This window comes from Protopterus annectens, chromosome 10.part0, assembly GCF_019279795.1.
Source record: "Protopterus annectens isolate FY-2018-M chromosome 10.part0, PAN1.0, whole genome shotgun sequence".
NCBI lineage: Eukaryota > Metazoa > Chordata > Ceratodontiformes > Protopteridae > Protopterus > Protopterus annectens.
In genome coordinates this window covers 754,231,171-754,250,062 of record NC_056744.1, presented here as the reverse complement: position 1 = coordinate 754,250,062, position 18,892 = coordinate 754,231,171, and the positions used below count along the sequence as shown (strand labels likewise).

General features: G+C 34.8%; 1 protein-coding gene across 2 annotated transcripts in view; it reads right to left on the bottom strand.

Annotated features, from left to right (window-relative positions):
• Positions 1-4,747: 4,747 nt before the first annotated feature.
• DNAJC6 (DnaJ heat shock protein family (Hsp40) member C6) overlaps positions 4,748-18,892 on the bottom strand; it is a 953,450-nt gene continuing 939,305 nt past the window's right edge. For both annotated transcript variants that reach the window (XM_044085567.1, XM_044085566.1), the window contains exon 19: positions 4,748-9,721. In XM_044085567.1, the coding sequence (XP_043941502.1) occupies positions 9,620-9,721 (102 nt within the window). In that variant the 3' untranslated portion in view covers positions 4,748-9,619. The remainder of the gene's footprint in view (positions 9,722-18,892) is intronic.

Here is an 18,892-nt window from a genome sequence, read left to right as displayed (position 1 = left end):
GTCATCAGTACCTCAGGAATGAATTTAAAATTCAATGATAGCTTGCCAGTTGTAAGAGATACCATTATGAAACTACCTAATTTGTAGCTAAAGTAACATTAGAAAAAAAATGGTCTTTGCTATGAGGTTCACCTGTGATATCTGAAGTCAGTAGACATCTAATGGTAGTAAATCCCAGACATGGGCTTTGCAGGGATCTAAGACAGTGATTCAGTTTAGGATCCAAGTGCTATATCAAGGTAAAGTGCTACCTTTTTCAGAAGCTTGGGTGGTCAGTGGTTTAAAACCAAGAATTTGGTTTTTGAAAGTGTATCAGTGAATTGTTGGATTAACTATAGTCAAATGGGAAAATATGTGATCATTATGAACCCTACTCACTGAAATTTGGATCAGGGGAGTGATGAAGAAGTATTTGAAAAATATTTGAGTTCTAACTTTTACTTAATTTTTAAAGACTTCAGATACCCTAGACATCAAAATTTCTAGGTCAAGGTGGGTTGAAGTGCAGAATGCAAACTGTTTAGTTTAGACAGGGATCTGCTATTTTAGACTCCATAAAGGACCACTTCAATGTTACATATTTGATTATCTGTGTGAAATTTACTTCATTTGTATTTTTAAATGGTTGATAAAGCTGTTATCCACAAACCAGTGACAGATTCTGGGAGATGCCGTCATACCTCTCAACTGTCCTTGATTTTTAGGGACGTCCCTGATTTTGACTCAAATTTTAGCTCTGTCCCTCTTAATCCCTCCTAAAACTAGTGACTTTTGGAGGAAAGGTGTTGAATTACACTTAATGAATAATGACAATAATTAAGAGTTATAGACTTCTTTTACTTCAGAAAATGTGTATTAATTCATATGCTCTGATTCTGTCAATGTTTCAAGTTAATAGCACTAATATTTTAAAAATGTCCCTGATTTTTTTGTGACTTGTCCCTGATTCTGTTGAAATTTGTCCCCGATTGGTTGAGAGGTCTGGATGCCGCATAGATCTAGAAAGTGACAGACTGTATATTTTTGCACAATGTCCTGTACTAAGCCCCTATTAGAAAGAGGCAGAGTGGTCCTGCCAGTCTATCTGACATGGAAAATTGCATCTGAACACCGCTGTAGAATGATTTGGAATACCTTTTACAAATATGATCGCTCTAGCCCAGACACCTTTATTCTGGGCACTTAATTATGATTGCCTGCAAAGGAATAACAGTGGCCTAGAACAATGTTTATCCCCTGGTCTCTCCATTGTTGGTGGAAAGAAACAGCCTGTTGAACAGTAGTATATATTTTAAAGACTTATTATTCAGAATCCAAGAAATGCCTTATTATCTGAGTGTGGGACAACATTTAGGGTAATACCTGACAAAGGTTTGCTAAGAAATGCTATTTCAAGTGGTTGTAACCAGTTCTTTATATAGTTTATGCTGCTTCTGTGCTTAGGTAACAGAACTGCATGGCTGCTTTACTTGAATGCACATCTAACTGGGAGTCATTCTTCATTCCCTCAGTCCATATGTTCTTACCCTTATCATCTCCTGTTTCATATGTTTTATATAATAAATTATGGAAGGAACACCATGTTTCCTTGACCTACTCATCTCCTGTCTCACATGTTTTATATAATAAAATTGTGGAAGGAACACCATGTTTCCTTGACATACTCATCTCATGTTTCACATGTTTTATATAATAAAAAATTATGGAACGAACACCATGTTTCCTTGACATACTCATCTCCTGTCTCATATGTTTTATATAATAAAAGATTACATAAGGAACACCATGTTTCCTTGACTGACTCATCTCCTATCTCATATGCTTTATATAATAAAAAAATACGTAAGGAATACCATGTTTCCTTGACTTACTCATCTCCTGTTGCATATGTTTTATATAATAAAAATTAATGTAGTAACGAGTGCATTAAGAAGTATACATTTTTAGTGAACAAAACATTTTTGCCTTTCTAGTTTATGTTTTGTTTAGGTTTATGAAAGATAAGTCACAGAGGATGCATCTAGATTTTTTGCTGAACAGAAATATTTCAGGCTTGTGCAAAAGCAGCCCTTGTACTACAAAAGAAACAGTACTGATGTTACGCCCTTTTATGTTTACTAATTATAAATCCCAACCTACTTCCAGGAAGTACTTAAACACTTTTGGAAAAGAATAGTATACAAGTGTTTTCAATAGTGGATAAGCAAACAAACTATAGACCACCGGTCTTTATGAACTATTTGCAATTATTTCTTTTATTATTATATTTTCTGCAGAGGGCATGCATATTGATTTGAGTCATACATTCAGTTCTAAGATGACCAGTGCATGGGGTCATTGGTTTATAAGTGGTTACTAGGCTATTGATCTGTGATGATCCTTAAAAGCCTAGTTATGCATTCCCAAGAAGTTTTTGCCCTTATATTTTAGGTACGAATAACCCAGAGCCATGCCTCTTAACCTCTAGAGCAAGAAATATGGACAAAGCTATAAATAAAAGTGGGACAATGGTCCAAAAATAGGGATACTTTTTAAATATTGCTTTTCCAAACTTAGAAAATTGATAGAATAACAGGTTTTGCATTAGCATGAATTTTCTGAAGGGTGTGAAGTCTGAAACTCAAATGTCTTTCATTATTTTATAATTTTAATCTTTAATGATTTGCTACTAATTTGCCAGAAAACCCCAATTTTATGAAAAATGTACCAAAAATATGAGGCAAAAATCTGGACATTCTGTGAAAATCTGTACAGTGAAGAGGTTTGCCCAGAGACATTGTATTTTAGGAATGAATACCCCAGAGATGGGCAGACATTTAGATGTTAATCCTATTCATAAGGGACAAAATTACCAAACCTGGAGTGAACTTACACTTTCCCATCCATTCATTCAGGTTACGCTTAAATAGGAGTACTGACATGCTCGTATCCATTCACTAGCTTTATGACATTAAGCTACACTCACACACACACATAAAAGTATTATTTGCTACTTTTTGCCCATGTTAGGAACAACTTTATCAATATGTTCATTATAATAATAATGTTTTTGTTACGTATAATATCTATTTGTTTTACCCTCCCCCCTGTGTATTCTAATTGTTCCAATCCATTTTCCATCTTCCCCTCCTCTAGATTTTTATTTTCCTATTAACTAATGCTGATATAACCCAGAAACAGATATAATTATATGTCGCAACTTCTTTTTCTTAAAAAATGAACATGTTAAAAAATAGTAAATTAAATGGCCATTCAAGAAGTAGGAATGATCCTGACAAAAATGGATGAATGGATGATCAAGCTTAATATCATATTGTTTTGTTTTGTTTCTCTCACATGTGCTTGGTGAATTATTGTAAAGGATTCATGCAGTGGGTTGACAGTGGAGGACATCTGCTTACTTCCACGATGAGTTCTCTCCAAGTAGCACTGTCCCTCTCTTCAAAGCATAAGTGGAGGTTGTTCTACTCTCCACCATGAAAATGACACCATCCAGTGTGTTTTCCAGTCAGTGCAAGCCTCTGTACCCCTCTGTGAGAAGCAAATGAGCCATGCACCTTTGCTCCTCCATATCTCTGCCTGGCTTCCCCACTGCTGGGGCTAATAATCAAACCATGCTCAACCTGGTTGCAGTCAGGGCTTCATCCCTCTACATCATAGATCCAGTCCAAGATTAAGATTAAATTTCCACATCTGAAGAAAATAGGAATATGAATAGACTGCGTGAGTCTGCAGGCCATTGTGTGGCAATTTTTTTTTACTGTATTTTATATAAATGGTTGTTGAGACTTCCCCGTAAATAAGAGTTATCTCTGCATAAAAAATATTGAAAAGCTAATGCAAGAAGACCATAATGTTTTGACAAAATATTACATAGTAGGCAATTGAAACACGTGGGACATGTTTAAGAAACTAGGACATATATATGTATGATTATATTATCAAACCTCAAATGCTGTTATGACTGTACATAAAAACAGTGATCATTTTAGAACCCTTCCATCTAACAACCCTGCTAATTTTATATATCAAATTCAAGATTTCACAATAGTGGGGTAAGGGCACATTCATTTACCCCACTATATTGTGATCTTGTACCATATGAGGTTGACAAAAACTCCATAGAAAAGAACAATTGCTCATATGAGTGTTCGCTCTTATTTACAGGTTAATATGTGTTCACTCATATGAGCATTTGTTCTAATAACCTGTAACCATATGTATATAAACACACACATATCAAAAATCAACAAAAGGTATAGGAAGGGGATTAATAGGATGAAGAAACGGAGAGAGGGAAATCCTTCAGACAAAAATAAATCCAAATGCTAGCTTGGACTAAGTATGGAAATAAATAATTTGAGGAAATATGAAAAGAAAATGCTCAGAAGTGGGTGATATTTCTCAGCAACAATCTGTCAGAAAATTTGTTGATAGGACAATGGTTTCACCTAAAAAGAGCAAGAAAATAATTTGGGTTTTCTAGGAGAAATGCATAGGACAATGGTTTCACCTAAAAAGAGCAAGAAAATAATTTGGGTTTTCTAGGAGAAATGCATTTGATTTGTAAAGTGGGTAAGGTACACAGTTATTGCGTTATTACCATTCTTTCTTCAGTATTTTCTACATTTTAACTACATTTTAAATGATTTTAATCTGCTTTCTGAGAAACTTATGGTTATAATACACTTCAGACACATTCTGTCAAAGGATATATCATGAAATAAAATGATTGTATAACACATTATGAATTATATTGATGAGTTTTTTATTGTCAGTTCGAGTCATGTAATATGTACATATTCGTGATGAAGGTTACAAATCACATGAAAGTAGGTTACAGTAAATAATACTTTTAGACCTGACAAGCAAACGCAGTGTGCTTCTAAAGTTCACTGTAATGCCATTTGTTGAAGCAAAGCTGACATTTTGTTATGGTTGTCTAAAATATCTGCGGAACTTAAGTTATATTCCAAAACTGTGATAAACCTGTTAGTGAAATAGCACATGACTTATGGTAATCAGTGGCTTTGTACTGCTATTTTGACTGTTAGAAGCAGAAGCAAGACTATCTTATGGAGATCTGTACTGAAAATAGACTGTGTATGTAACATAAAACAAAGTCACATGCAAAAACTATAACAGCATATACTGGTATACTGTACGTTAGTCTTGATATGTTCTTATAGTCCAAGTAATAAATATGTAATGGTGCACTTTGACCCACACACGAGTCCCAACTTTCAATGTGGTAAGGGCTCAACTCACCACGTGCAACCTGCTGGGAACTCAGCTGGATAAAAATGTATAAAATAAGTGTTTTTGCAGGGGATAAGCTCCTATGTATCCTCTGCCACCCCCCCCCCCCCCCGGAAGCTACATCCACAAACTCCACAGTTATACAAACTCCAAGAACAGAAATACTAAAATGAAGAAATACTGTAAAAGCACACTTAGAAACCACACCAGCAGTGATTTCCTATGGAAAACAATGATCAATGAATTTAACGTCCGCTAAAGGAACTCAAGTGCAAAGTACATATCCAGTCTGCACTCAGCTAGGCCTAGGGAAACCATGAACTTCAACAACATTGCCATAAAAACCGTTAAAGTGAAGCTGCATATACAAGAGCTGTTAAAAGCAAATCATGGCATTAATGCATTGGCACAAGACCTGCAGATGTGTTCACTGGTGCACAGTTCCCTTAACTGCACTGAATTATTGTAGAGTCAAACCACTTCTGCAGTACTGTAGTGCATGTAATTTTGTTTATAAGAATGTTCATGCTAATTCTGCATTCATCTCACCTTTCTGGACAGCATTGGTTTCCTGCTATTTATCATCTAGCCATTAGCTGCAATGAATTGTGTACTCACCAGAAGACCAGAGTTAATTCATGTAACTTTCCTAGTGAAGTGCTTCACATGTGCCATTTCCAGATGAATTACTGACTGCACTGTAATTGTTGACAAACCACAAGTCTTGGTGAACAGCCCTAAAACTTATTAATGCATGTATAGTTTCTTTTTCTTGTGTTTTTTAGAGGCAATAAAAAGTAGATTTTTATTACAATTAAGCAACTTTTCATGAAACATTGCTGGGAATTATGTGACTTAGATCACTCATTCATTCATTCATTACTAATACCCATGCTATTCTATGCAGTACTCACTTTATCCTATACAGGGGCACACAGGAGCCATAGCCTATCGTTGCTTTTAACAGGAATGAGGCAGAGAAACTAATCCTGGACAGGACATCAGTCTTTCACAAGGCACATATTTATATACCTACCATATGCCTTCCAATAGGAAATTTAGAATTTTACCTTTTACCATGTGTTTTGTGGATGGGGAAGAAAGCAGAGCATTCAGCAAAAATTCACATGAATAAAGGAATGAAGTGCAAACACTGCAGAAAAGGCACCCCTGTAGGAACTTAATCAGAGAACTAAGAACTGTGAGGAAATAGTGTTACGTGATGCAGAGTGTCACCAGAACACTTACAAACAGATGGACAGACACTCTATTTTCTCACAGTGTCACCAGAATACTTACAGACACTGTATTTTCTCACAGTGTCACCAGAACACTTACAAACAGACAGACACTGTAGTTTCTCATAAACACCACTTTATAGACAAAGCAATTAACATCAAAGCAAAAAAGATCACATTTCAGAAATGTAAGTTTTTGATAATGGGCAGACTACTCCTTTCCCAACCATTTAAATGTCATATGTTAATGCAGTTGGAAGCACAAAACATTTCCACAAAAAAGTTTGAACTCTCCATATCTTGTTTGCTGAAAATTCCAAACAACTGAAAGTACTCCATTTATTCGATCCTAAGGGATGCCTTAGTTATATTTAGCTGGGGGATCTCATCCCGTACATGAGGTATTACAGTTCCTCCATATTCAGGCAATGTTTGGCCAATGAAAATATTTTAAATAAGGAGTTCATATATTTTACTTGAACAAAACAGACTGTGAAATATAGCCTTCTTCTGATCAGTGACTGCTTATGTAGACAGCTGCAAATTGGGATTCAGTCAGGCAAAGCACATCACCTAAACTTAATATTTATATAATTAAGGCTCATTACTATTCAAAAACGGACAGTCCAACCAACATATACATTGTAATTCAACCATACATTAATAGAAAACAATCTGACAATTGAATAGACAGACTTTCTACTGGCATATGGTGAGGAACAGAGCAACATATAAGAAAAATCAGGTATGTTCTGCAAAACTAAGCAAACAGAAACCTACCTGATTTTCCTTATATTTTTGTGCTGTCTCTTGTAAAACAGTTTTTTTAACTCTTAATAAAATAAAAGGCGACAGACATTCTCTTTCCTCCACTGATTCTCCAGTACTGCACTGATGTACTTACTGTTGAAGCGTGGGAACATAATCCCATACACATGCATAATACATCAGTTTAGGGAAGATAATGCAGAAGAAGACTGAAGTGCCCTTACATAAATATTTTTTTTAAGAATGGTAAGCAATTTCTTTCTTAACAAATGTAATTGTATAACAGTAATAATCCACTCCTGTTTGTGGATATATCAAGATTTACTCACGGTTGGCTTTGTTTAATGACTCAGGCTTCACCCTCATGATCAGCCATACCAACCATGGACAAATCCTGATATACCCACCCCATTTGTGGATTTGTGCCTAACAAACTCACAGTCTTATAATTTCTTCCACCATTTTACATGTTTTATTTATATTAGAAAGCTAACCTGCTGATGGATAAGCAGCATGTTCATTTTTCAGCTGAGTAGTGGCCCATGGACTGGAGGACTGGTTAAGGTGATGGAAAAATAATTGGCCGATGCCTGCTTGCTTTCTTTAATGGAGTAGGGGAAAGTCCCACTAGGTGCTGATTCCCAATGGAAGGTTGGAATGAGTTGCCAAGGTATTTGCTCTTTGGTGCAACACACATGGAGGAACGACTGTGGCAGGGTACATTCCTACTCTCTATGGGGATCCAATGGATGTCACACAAAAACTTACAGTACGAGAGTGAGATTTGTGAAAAAAATGGTATTGCTTAATTGTACTCAGACATTCAAACTTTAATAATGTTGTAGTACCAAACAACCACATCTCTTGTCAAAAAATATTTAACAGTTAAGCAATATTGTATGATAATGTATGGTACACCTGGAGGATAACGTCCCCATTCTGTTAAATTACATTGAGCCAGATATTGCTGCCATTAGTAACGTTTATATGCATCTTCAGTGAAAGTACAGCAATGAATTCAAACATTTCTAAAACATCACAAGTAGGGTACTGCAGTGCAATTTACTGCTCCAGTATTTGTTTGTTTTTCTTGTGTGCGTGTGTGTGTGTGTGTGTGTGTGTGTGTGTGTGTGTGTGTGTGTGTGTGTGTGTGTGTGTGTGTACATGTGCTGGATTCATGTCAATTTACCAAAGGAAGTTTCAACAAATGGGAATAAACTGTAAACAATTCAACGAAACTATCTTCAGCAAAGATTACAATTAATTTTTTTTCAGGGGACAAGCCCCCCTGCATCCTCCATATGGAGAGACAGCAACCATACCCCCAGATTTATATATATTAACTCAGAGGTCACAACTTTGAAAAAAAAAAAAAGCAAGGCGAAAGTAGTTTCAGAAAACAGCACTCACTCTTTTTGCTTCCCCCGAAACTGCATTTCTCCAAATGATATGTGCATGTGTGTATGCATGCGTGCATGTGTCTGTATACACGTCTGTGAAATGAGGAAGTCTTCAGACCTGGTTTAACCTTATGTACTTATATACATGTAAACAAAATTCTATGCATTAAATCTATAGAAGCACACTGTTTTAGTTGTCCATTTCTCTAATTATAAACTTAAATTAAAATATATTCAAAACATTTCACCTGATATGTAACAACTTACTTGCTGTGTTTTTTTTATGATAGACTGAAAATTGCATCATCTGTGACTATTAAAATAAAATGATAAAAATCTGTAATTCGTGGGGGGGGGGGGTGATGCACTTCATTAACCCTGAATGTAGTGAAAGCATAGCAAGATAGGAAAAAAGTATGGGTTATCCAGCATAAACTCCATTTATGTGGATTAAGGATGAACCAAGTAAACAGTTATGTTGCATATTAAAAATAATGTCGTAGCTTACATTTCACTGTACCAGTACTGCAAACTCAGCATATTCTTAATGGTTTACAGAATGTTTAGCAGTGTTCAAATTACTTTTTGACATCAATCAACCTACAGTTTCCTGAAGGTACAGCAGCCCTATGAGTACAGTACACTGATATGCATAAACCTTCTTCAAATATTAATTAGGAAAAAAAGCTTTCTGTTGGGTTCTTCCGGAGTGCTCTTTTTCTCTCTCCTTTGACAATCCAAGCTGAACACATACATACAAAGCAATCTTGAATGTTGTTCTTTTTGAAATATAGTTGCATTTTAACAAGTTAGGAGAGGATGTTTGAACAGTTATTTTGAATACCGGCATTCCAAATAAAACTGTAGTTTAGTGGTGGTAAATGGAGAAAGAAAATCACAGAGAGCACAAACTTAAAATAAATAAACAGGAATGTAGAGGAGTTGCTGGGAACATCAGTAGAGTGCCTTTTGGCCCTGGCTATCAAATTCTGTCCAGGCATCATTCAGTTCCATAAAAATCATTTTTGCATATTGTTCATACGGCTGCCCAGTTGCCTGCAAAGAGAAACAATACTTATGCTTTAAATTTGTCTAGACAATGACATGAATCAGCAACAGTCTTGGAAGGGACTCAGTTATGCTTTACCTTGTTTAATGCATACCTGCAGTTATAAACTCCATATGGTACAGCTGCTCCATGGTAATGTTCTTCAGATGCAAGTGGCACATGCATTCCATAGCGTGAAATATGAGCAATGAGACCAGGTGGAAGTGAGATACTGAACTGATTAGCCTCATTTTGAGGAATGTGCAAACAGAAGCACCTTAGAAGCAGCATTACAAAGTACTAATCAGTTAGGTAGATGCCAAACCTGAACTCTTTTTCATCATCTTTGAAAATTAATAATTATACCTTTTTTTATTTAAATCTATTAACTAGGAAACCCAGTGTCTCTTTCAGTGGTGATGTGGGAGCACTATTCGATTAAGAGATTTGCTCAGACACAAACAGTAGAAAATGGAGGGGGTTGCTTGCATCTCAGGTGATGTGGACATCTGAGCCAGTTTAAGGATTTAAGGGGGGAGCAGTGATGAGTACGGTATAGCTGACTTGTTGCAGAGCTAGCAACTTTGTTATAACATTGCTCTAGTTTGGATTTTATTGTAGACTGTATATTGGTCAAGACAGGGGAGTCATAGAATAAAGAAGGTAAAATATATGTGTTGGCAAAGGTTTTCTAGTGAGACTGGTAAGGAATTTCTTACATCTTTAGAGCATTTAGATATTCTGATGATTTTTTTAATACAGTTGTGTATATGGAGGTCATACTTTAGATTGTTGTCTATTATTACTCATAATTGTTTAGCATGGGAGGCAGCTTCTATGACAGTATTGTTCAGAGATGAGATTTTGAAGTTCATTTCATAGGTATAAGATTTAGGGAAAAATAATAGCTTGTTTTTTTGTGGGGGGGGGGGGTGTGCAGGATCTGATTGTCTGAGAGCCATCTTTCTACAGAGTTAGAGGCAACTTGGTTGACAGCTTGAAGATGGGTGAGGTTTTTGGATGAGCAGATAAGAATGGAATCATCTGCATACTGTATAAGAGATTCTTGTTGAGATGATGTGAAAAGATAGTTAATAGACATGTTAAAAAGAAGAGGAACAAGAAGGGAGCCTTGAGGAACACTGGTGTGTACATGAAGTTATGGGGAAGTTTCTGACAGATGTTTAACTGACTGATATTGGTCTGACAGGTAACTAGAAAAACAATTAACAGTGGTAACAGAGAGGCTCAGGGCAGGCATTTTGTCCTATAGGTTATTGAGGGAGACTGTATCAAATGCTTTTGATAAATCTAAGAGGATGGACGACATGAATTTAGGATTTACTCTGGCTTTGTTGATTTCCAACTCATTCAATCCTATTGCATCTTTTTGTATTATTCCAGTTAACACCCATAGCTCTCTATAGTGTTCAGACATTTTTTTGCTCTGTCATCCTTAAATAAGTGAGTCACAAATTAATAATAGGCAGTATTAGAAAATGCAAGCTGTAATTAATAAAATAAATAAGGATTTTCTGCTGTGGAGAAATTAATGACTGATTTTCCCTCTTTATTCATATTTCCATATTTAGATTCATAGTTTCATAACTGAGAGACCTACATGTTATCGAGGAGCATAGTGTGAAAAACCCTAGTGGGAGAAAAAAAAAGTACATCATCAATGTGCAATTACAGTTCACTATACTTCATTTTCTAGTAATTATGAAAATATGAAATATTTCCATATGCATTTAATATTTGTAAAACTGGGTAACTTACAAACTATTGCATGGCATCACATGAAACCTTAGATGATGCTGATGAAAACTGCCATTGATATTTGCACTCAGTTGCACATCTTGAGAGATATTCAGGGTTATTTATATTGTTAGTTATACAAATCAACATACTTTGTTATATTACTGTAAATATATTTGTAAGCATGCACATAGAAAGGAACTTTTTGCTGTCATGTGAAAGCTTATGCCCAGCAACAAAAGAAAAAAGTTGTCAAAATACATCTAGGTTATACAGTTTCCAAGATATGGCAAATAGTTTGTGAAACATTCAATACAATGGTTCATTCTGGTTTTGTATTCATAATAATATATTATAGCACTGATGTCAAAACTATAACTATACTGACTGTTATCAATAACATTACTGTTTGTACCATTTTAAAAGCTTATATTGTTCACAAAATATTTGCATTTCTTTGTGTTATATTTTTAAGTTGATTTCCTAGAAAATGCTTTAGAATGTAACAATGTATGTAGGCTACTAGAGACACAATATTCCTCATCACATATGTGTTAATGAGCTAAGAGAGTCGTAAGGGCAGTTATTGTACTATGTGCAGGTCAAAGGTCTCCTGTGTAGGTGGTAGGAGGTTTCCTTGGAGAGGCAATGGAGAAGTTGTTTACGTATACATTTTTCTAGTATTTTAGAGAAAGGGAAAAACATTGCAGCTGGTCCAAAACTAGTTATATCATTAGAGTTGCCTCGTTTGTGAAGGGGAATTGTATGGAATTTTAACACTATACCAGATTTATTCAGGCACTTTCTCCTAATAGTAACTTGTCTGTTTGCATTTTCCATTATCAGCTTTGTAATTTCCCTGACAGTGACACCAGCATTTAATGGCCTAGAAGATGTGGCCTGCATGTTATTTAGTAGTAATGATGTCTGAAGTCAAATGCTGACAGTGTATGCTTTATGCAAGGCACTTGCTAAGAAGAAGTAAGAATTCCTTTAATTAGAATAAACAACATCTATGCAGTGATTCATTTTTTAGTGTTTATCTTTTATATTAAAAGGAGTGTGTCAGCCTACAGACAACCATTTCCACAAATACCAACAGAATGAGGTCAGCTGGCTCAAATAATTTTCAGTGACAGCAGAGTTTTCATTTTCTTGATTTCTATGCAAAAAACATATTTGCACGTCTGCAGGGTGGTCCCCACATGGGTGGGAAGAAGGATTTGTACACTCACAAAAAATAATTTGTCTAATGTTTAATAAAAGTGGTTTTAGTGAGTAGGTTTCAGAATCTTGGCACTGAGCTGGTGAATATTTTGTGTTACAAAAATGGAATAAAAGTCTGAAGCATAGAATACATAGTTACACACCCCCATCTTGCTCTCAGATAAATCAAAGCTGCCTGAATGGGTATGGTGCAGAACCATGACAAATAAGTGTTCCACCCTCATAAATGGGCACACTAAGGTACAATTTACTTTGATTATATACTAATTCTGAGATTGTTGTAATTAAATGAATTTGCCTTACACCATGATGCAGTGGTTCCCAAGTTAATATATAAAAGTATCAGGGGTGTGGGGGGGGTACAGCAGCCCACATTAGAGGGTGCAAGGAAGCAAATACCCACTAGTTATGTATGGTATAATGCTATTACATTAAGGTTTGAGTTTTGAGTTGCATTTTCTTTCATGTAAATAATGTTTAAGCATTTGCTCTTATAGGTGTCAATCACTTGCTTGACAAAGCACTTTCAGGCAGCCTTGCAGATGACACTGTGGTAACCCAGAGTTTTGAGGAATTGCTCAGTCTCTGAAAAAACTGATAATAATTGCCCTCTGCCAGAGGATCTGCATGCAGCCACAATGCCACGTCAGATGACAAGCCCTGACACTCACATGTATGTCACTTCTGCTGCCTGCACAATCCTTCCATGATGACCTACTACATTCACTGAAGGGACAATATCATCCCATAAACTCTCCCTCTCTGCCATAAAGTCCTCTCAGCCCACTTTGGTCAGACTATGTTTTTTGCAGCCCACATTGAAACTAAAATGCTGCAAGTACATAACTCTGGCTGATATCTACATTCCTGGAAAACAAAACTATATATAGTTTGCTTAGATAATTTCCAAAGAACCAAGCAAGCAACTAGCTACTGTGAAAAAAAAATGAATATAAGTAATATATGTGGAGGGGGTTTTTTGCATGTGTCAATATGAGCAACATGATGCAAGTAAATGCAATTATACAGATACAAATAGATACTTTATTTCATAGTTTCATACATTTGTGAGAGTGTTTTAGGTCTGAAGATTATCAAGGAACACTACTTTGACCAGATCAGGTTTGATGACCATCACCAATCCTTCTATCTAAGTTAGTTTTAAATGTAGCCATTTTTTTTATCTCCTAACATGGCAAGAGAGTTTGTTCCATAGAACTGGTATTCTAATGATTCTAAAAGTTTGCCTAGTCCTTGTCCTAAATTTTTGTACAGTATTACGAAGATGGAAAAAGCCTGTGTTTTATCAGTATTAAACAGAGTTTGAAGAAAGAGGTAATGAAATACCTTAAATAATTAAAAAAAACAATGCTATACTTTATACAGACTGTTAAGATGTGACCTGTGTCTGGCTTATTAGCCATTCTCTGTCCCAGTACTGATAGCTTTAATGCACATCAGAAAGTCAAATAGCATCAGAAAAACACAGTCTAGGGATCTAAACCTCTTCTGCAACATCAACAGAATGGTTTGGAGGGACGGGTATATTTCACAGAGGATACCACTGCTCTTGAACATATGCACCATCCACATAAAACAAAGTTCATCTCTGTCCATACTTAAGTGCAACTTGTATCTTGGATAAGAGATAGAGCTTCCTGTACTACTAATAGACATAGGTAGCAATTAAATGCTTTATCCCATGCATGGGTCCCTTCAAATTATCTATGGTGTGATCTCAGTTAATAAAACTAATACCATGCACGTGAAGAACAGGTGCACAGCCAGAAAGAACCTGGACTCCAAAACAACAATAGCCAGCACTCCAATGTCAGCAATAAATCTTTATTATATCATGCCATGTACTACCATTTCAGTTCAAACAACAGATCAATTTTGGCTGCTAAGCCTTCTTCATTGCAATCTCAGTTATTTCCATTAAGGGTAATATATGATTACTGATCATGGGATGGGTACAGCCAATCTGTAACCAAATGATAAAGGTTGATTCGAGCACAAAACAGAAAACTGTCTAGGCTTAAAATGACCAGCAAGCACAGCTAGCCCAGTACTTTTCTGTGATCCAATGAACCTATAAAAATGTACCATTTAAATAATGGTAATATAAGGTACACAAATTCAACTTTTTTACACCTTTCGTCATAACACAGTTTATCTGGTTGTAATTGTTTTTAGTGAATTTACATTGATTCTGTCCAGGATATTGAGTTGACCCTTGCAAAAGTAAGAAAGATATCATTATACTGTAACATAAAATTTGTAAAGTTCTGTTGAACAACCTGCATCCCTGAAATACATTTTTTAACTTTATCCCTGAATGTTTTATAGTTTGAATATTTATAGTTTCAATATGTTTCCCAAATGAATGAAAAATTGTTACTAATTAAATTTCCAAGATCTTTAAAAATATTAACTTGAGATAACTTAGTGGTATTCAGGTATATAGTAATATTAAATGTTGGCTTTCCAAAATACATTCTGTAGCATTTGTCTAGATTAAAACTCACACCAATTGATTTGGCCCAGAAGAAAATGCCATTCATATAACTATTGATGCTAATTATATATTAAATATAATGAAATGTATTTTGAGATTATCAGCATATTTACTATGCCAGCAGGAATAAGTGAGTGGAATTGTTCCAAAGACAATATTGAACCTACAGGGCCCCGGTACCGAGCCCTGTGGAACACCAGAACAAACTGGAAGAGAATGACATTGTTCTCCTTGAATAGCAACTGACTGTGTTCTATTCAACAGCCTGTTATTAACCCATCTTTTGATGTAGGAGGTAATGTTAGCTTTCTTCATAGCTTTTATGATAGTTGTTAAAGAATCAAAGGCTTTAGCCATGTGTAGGAACCTTGTGTAGGAAGGTTACACCAGAGGAAAGCTATTCATCATGTGATAATGATAGCTCCTCCTAACATTCAACAAAATTGGTAAAAAAATATGTCTTTGTTAGAACCACTTTGAAAAATGTCTAAAGATTCTGTCATTTTTAGAGTTGATAAGGTAAATAATACAACATTCAAAACACCTCCCCAAATTTGCAGTCAGACTTATACAGCAATTGTTTTTTTACCTCAATTCTAAGACCTTTTTAAGATATTGGAATCACATTTGATGTTTTCCATGATTGGGGAGCTAATCCATTATATAATAATTTATTAAATAGTGGCTTTACTAATGGTATAATGAAATCTCTTGAGCAGTAAATTAAAACAGATGGAATGTTATTGGCACCCACAGCTATTGTGTTTTTTTAAATGATATAAAGCATCATGTATATTTATACTACATATAAATGGGCAAGGACTAGCATCATACTTATCTGGGCAGTCCAGTTTAACAATTCCACAAATAATAAAGAAGCAGTCATTGAATTAATTAACAGTTGAAGAGGGTTCATGAGTTAATTTACATTAACTAGAATAGAAGCAAGATTTTGCTGCTGTGTAATATTTCTACTAATGTGTTTACAGTAGTTTTTTTCCTGATTGCATTATCTTTTGTTGAAAAGTAAACAAAAAACACTCACAGGGGTAAAGTGTCTCAAAACAACAAACAGTATTCCAATAAATCCAAATGAGAACACTCCACGGCAAATAAAAGCAACCGTTTAATCAAATGCAAAATAACAACGATCGGTGCACCATTAGAACAGTAAGCGCTTTCACATTTATGGAAAATGCTTCTTCAGACTGTTGACTAAGTATCAAGCTCTAGTATTTAAAACTGAACTCATTAGAAATCTATCCAATCAACATCTAGTCTCAATTAAGAATTAATTGTCTCATAAAGTGCTAGTGCTTAAAACTCTAGTAGTATATAATGTATATAAAAAGAATTATTTAAAAACAACTTCTATAAAAATTCAAAACTCATTATTTACTAATACAGAAAGATACAATGTTTATATACTCTGTAAAAAATGGAATATATAATATAAAATATATGTATATACAAATACTACTCAATTTTAAATACATAGGAATAACTGAAGAATGTCTAACTACGATATTCTAAAATGTATATAATATGAAATACAAAATATACAAACACATTAAACTATTTAATGTGCTTATTTACATTCATTTAATAAAACAGACTAAAAAATAGACTAAAAAATAGACTAAAAAATGATAAAAATAATGAAAAATGAAGTTATTCATTATTGTAGCAGCCTTGGGTCTAGTGTTGAAAGTCCCTGGCTTCTAAAAACGGCTTAAGGGAAACTCTATCATTCAGGCCCATTTATTTATCTGCTTGTAACTTCATAATCCACCTAGCTTCTCTCTGTTTGGTGTAATTTCTATAATTTCCTAGTCTACTATTCCTCTCTACTATCTCTGCTACTGTGAATTTAAAACTATGTTTAGTACCAAAGGTTAGAACATGTCTCACTATGGCATTACTTTCATCTTCCTTGCTGACTGCGTAAATATGTTCTCGTACTATTTCACGTAGTGTCCTGTTGGTCTTGACTATGTAAAAGCTACAGCATGTGCAGGTAGCTATATATATCACGTCTCTACTCTTACAGTCTGCATAAAAATTGAAATGATATCTCCATGCTGTGGTAGGATGTATGAAATGATCTCTACCTGACATGTAAATGCACTGGTTACATGACCTGCATGAAAAAGTACCTTTCCTATCAGAGATATCTGTCTTTGATTTTGTATTTGTATTTTCATAGCATAGTAGTCTTTTCAAATTTTTTGTATTCTTATATGTATAGTTTGGCCTTGGTCCTACTATTTGTTCTATCTTCGTATCAACCGTGAGAATGTTCCAATTTCTTAGAAAAACTTCTCTAACCTTATCATTATTGTTAGTGTATGGTATAACTATTCTATTAAACTTCTCTCTGTTACTTGTTCTTACTTGAATATCGTCTTGATTGTTTCTTTTATGTATAAATGGCTTCCCTATGGTGTCCCTTCTCATATTATTTCCTTGTCTCAAACTCACTATCTCATCTTGTTTATATCCTCTTTCTTCAAATTCATTTTGTAACATGTCTATGGTGCTATTAAATTTATTATCATCACTCGTAAGTCTAGATGCTCTCAACATTTGGCCCTTAACTATGTTTTTATATATATGAGGGGGATGCATACTGGTACGGTGCAGTAATGTGTTCTTCCGACATTCTTTTCTATATAACTGTGTTTCTATATACTGCCCTTCTCTTAATAACAATACGTCTAGGAACTCTATCTGGTCCCTAGACCATCTTCCTATGAAGGATAAAAACTCAGTCGTCCCATTTATGTATTTAATGAAGTCTTTAAGTGTCTCAATACTTCCCTTCCAAATCAAATAGATGTCATCTACAAAATGTTTATAGAATTTAATGCTGTTGTCAAAATATATAGTTCTAATAATGTATGTGTACTCCCAATATGCCATGACTATGTTGGTATATGAGTTGGCACAGGGAGTGCCCATAGCTACTCCCCTCTTTTGTATATAATATTGTTCATTATATATAAAAACATTGTTTTTTAATATTATTTCCATCAACATGGCGCATCTTATTATTAATTCTCTGGGCATCTCTCTTTCTATTAAATAAAGTCTCATGTATTCTATGCCAATGTCATTTGATATAGAGGTAAATTATAGAACTTACATCTAACGTTACCATATATACTGGTTCTTCTGTCTCTTGAAACCTATACTCACTAAGACTTTCTATAAATTGTTGTGTATCCCTTACTATTGTGGCTGCATTCTCTATAACATTTCTAAGGTTTTTCTCAATATATATTGATATTGTTTCTGTTAACCAACCATTACTAGCTACGATTGGTCTCATTGGTGGATTCTTGATGTCTTTATGTACTTTGGGTAGTCCCCTAAATGTAGGAACCGTGGGTATTTCTATCAGGAAATACTTATACAGATCAAAATCTATGACTTCACATAAAAACAAGTCATAAATCTCATCCTGAACACCATGTATAACCCTATTTAACTGTAGTGGATTTAAAGCTGTATATGTCATTTCATCTTCCAAGAGTTCTTTCATCTTTAATTCATAGTTGCCCTTATCTAAAATCACTACTGCTCCGCCTTTTTCGGCCGATCTTATAACTATATTATTATTAGTTTGTAGTTCTTTAAGAGCTTTCTGTTCATTACAGTTTAAATTGTGAAAATC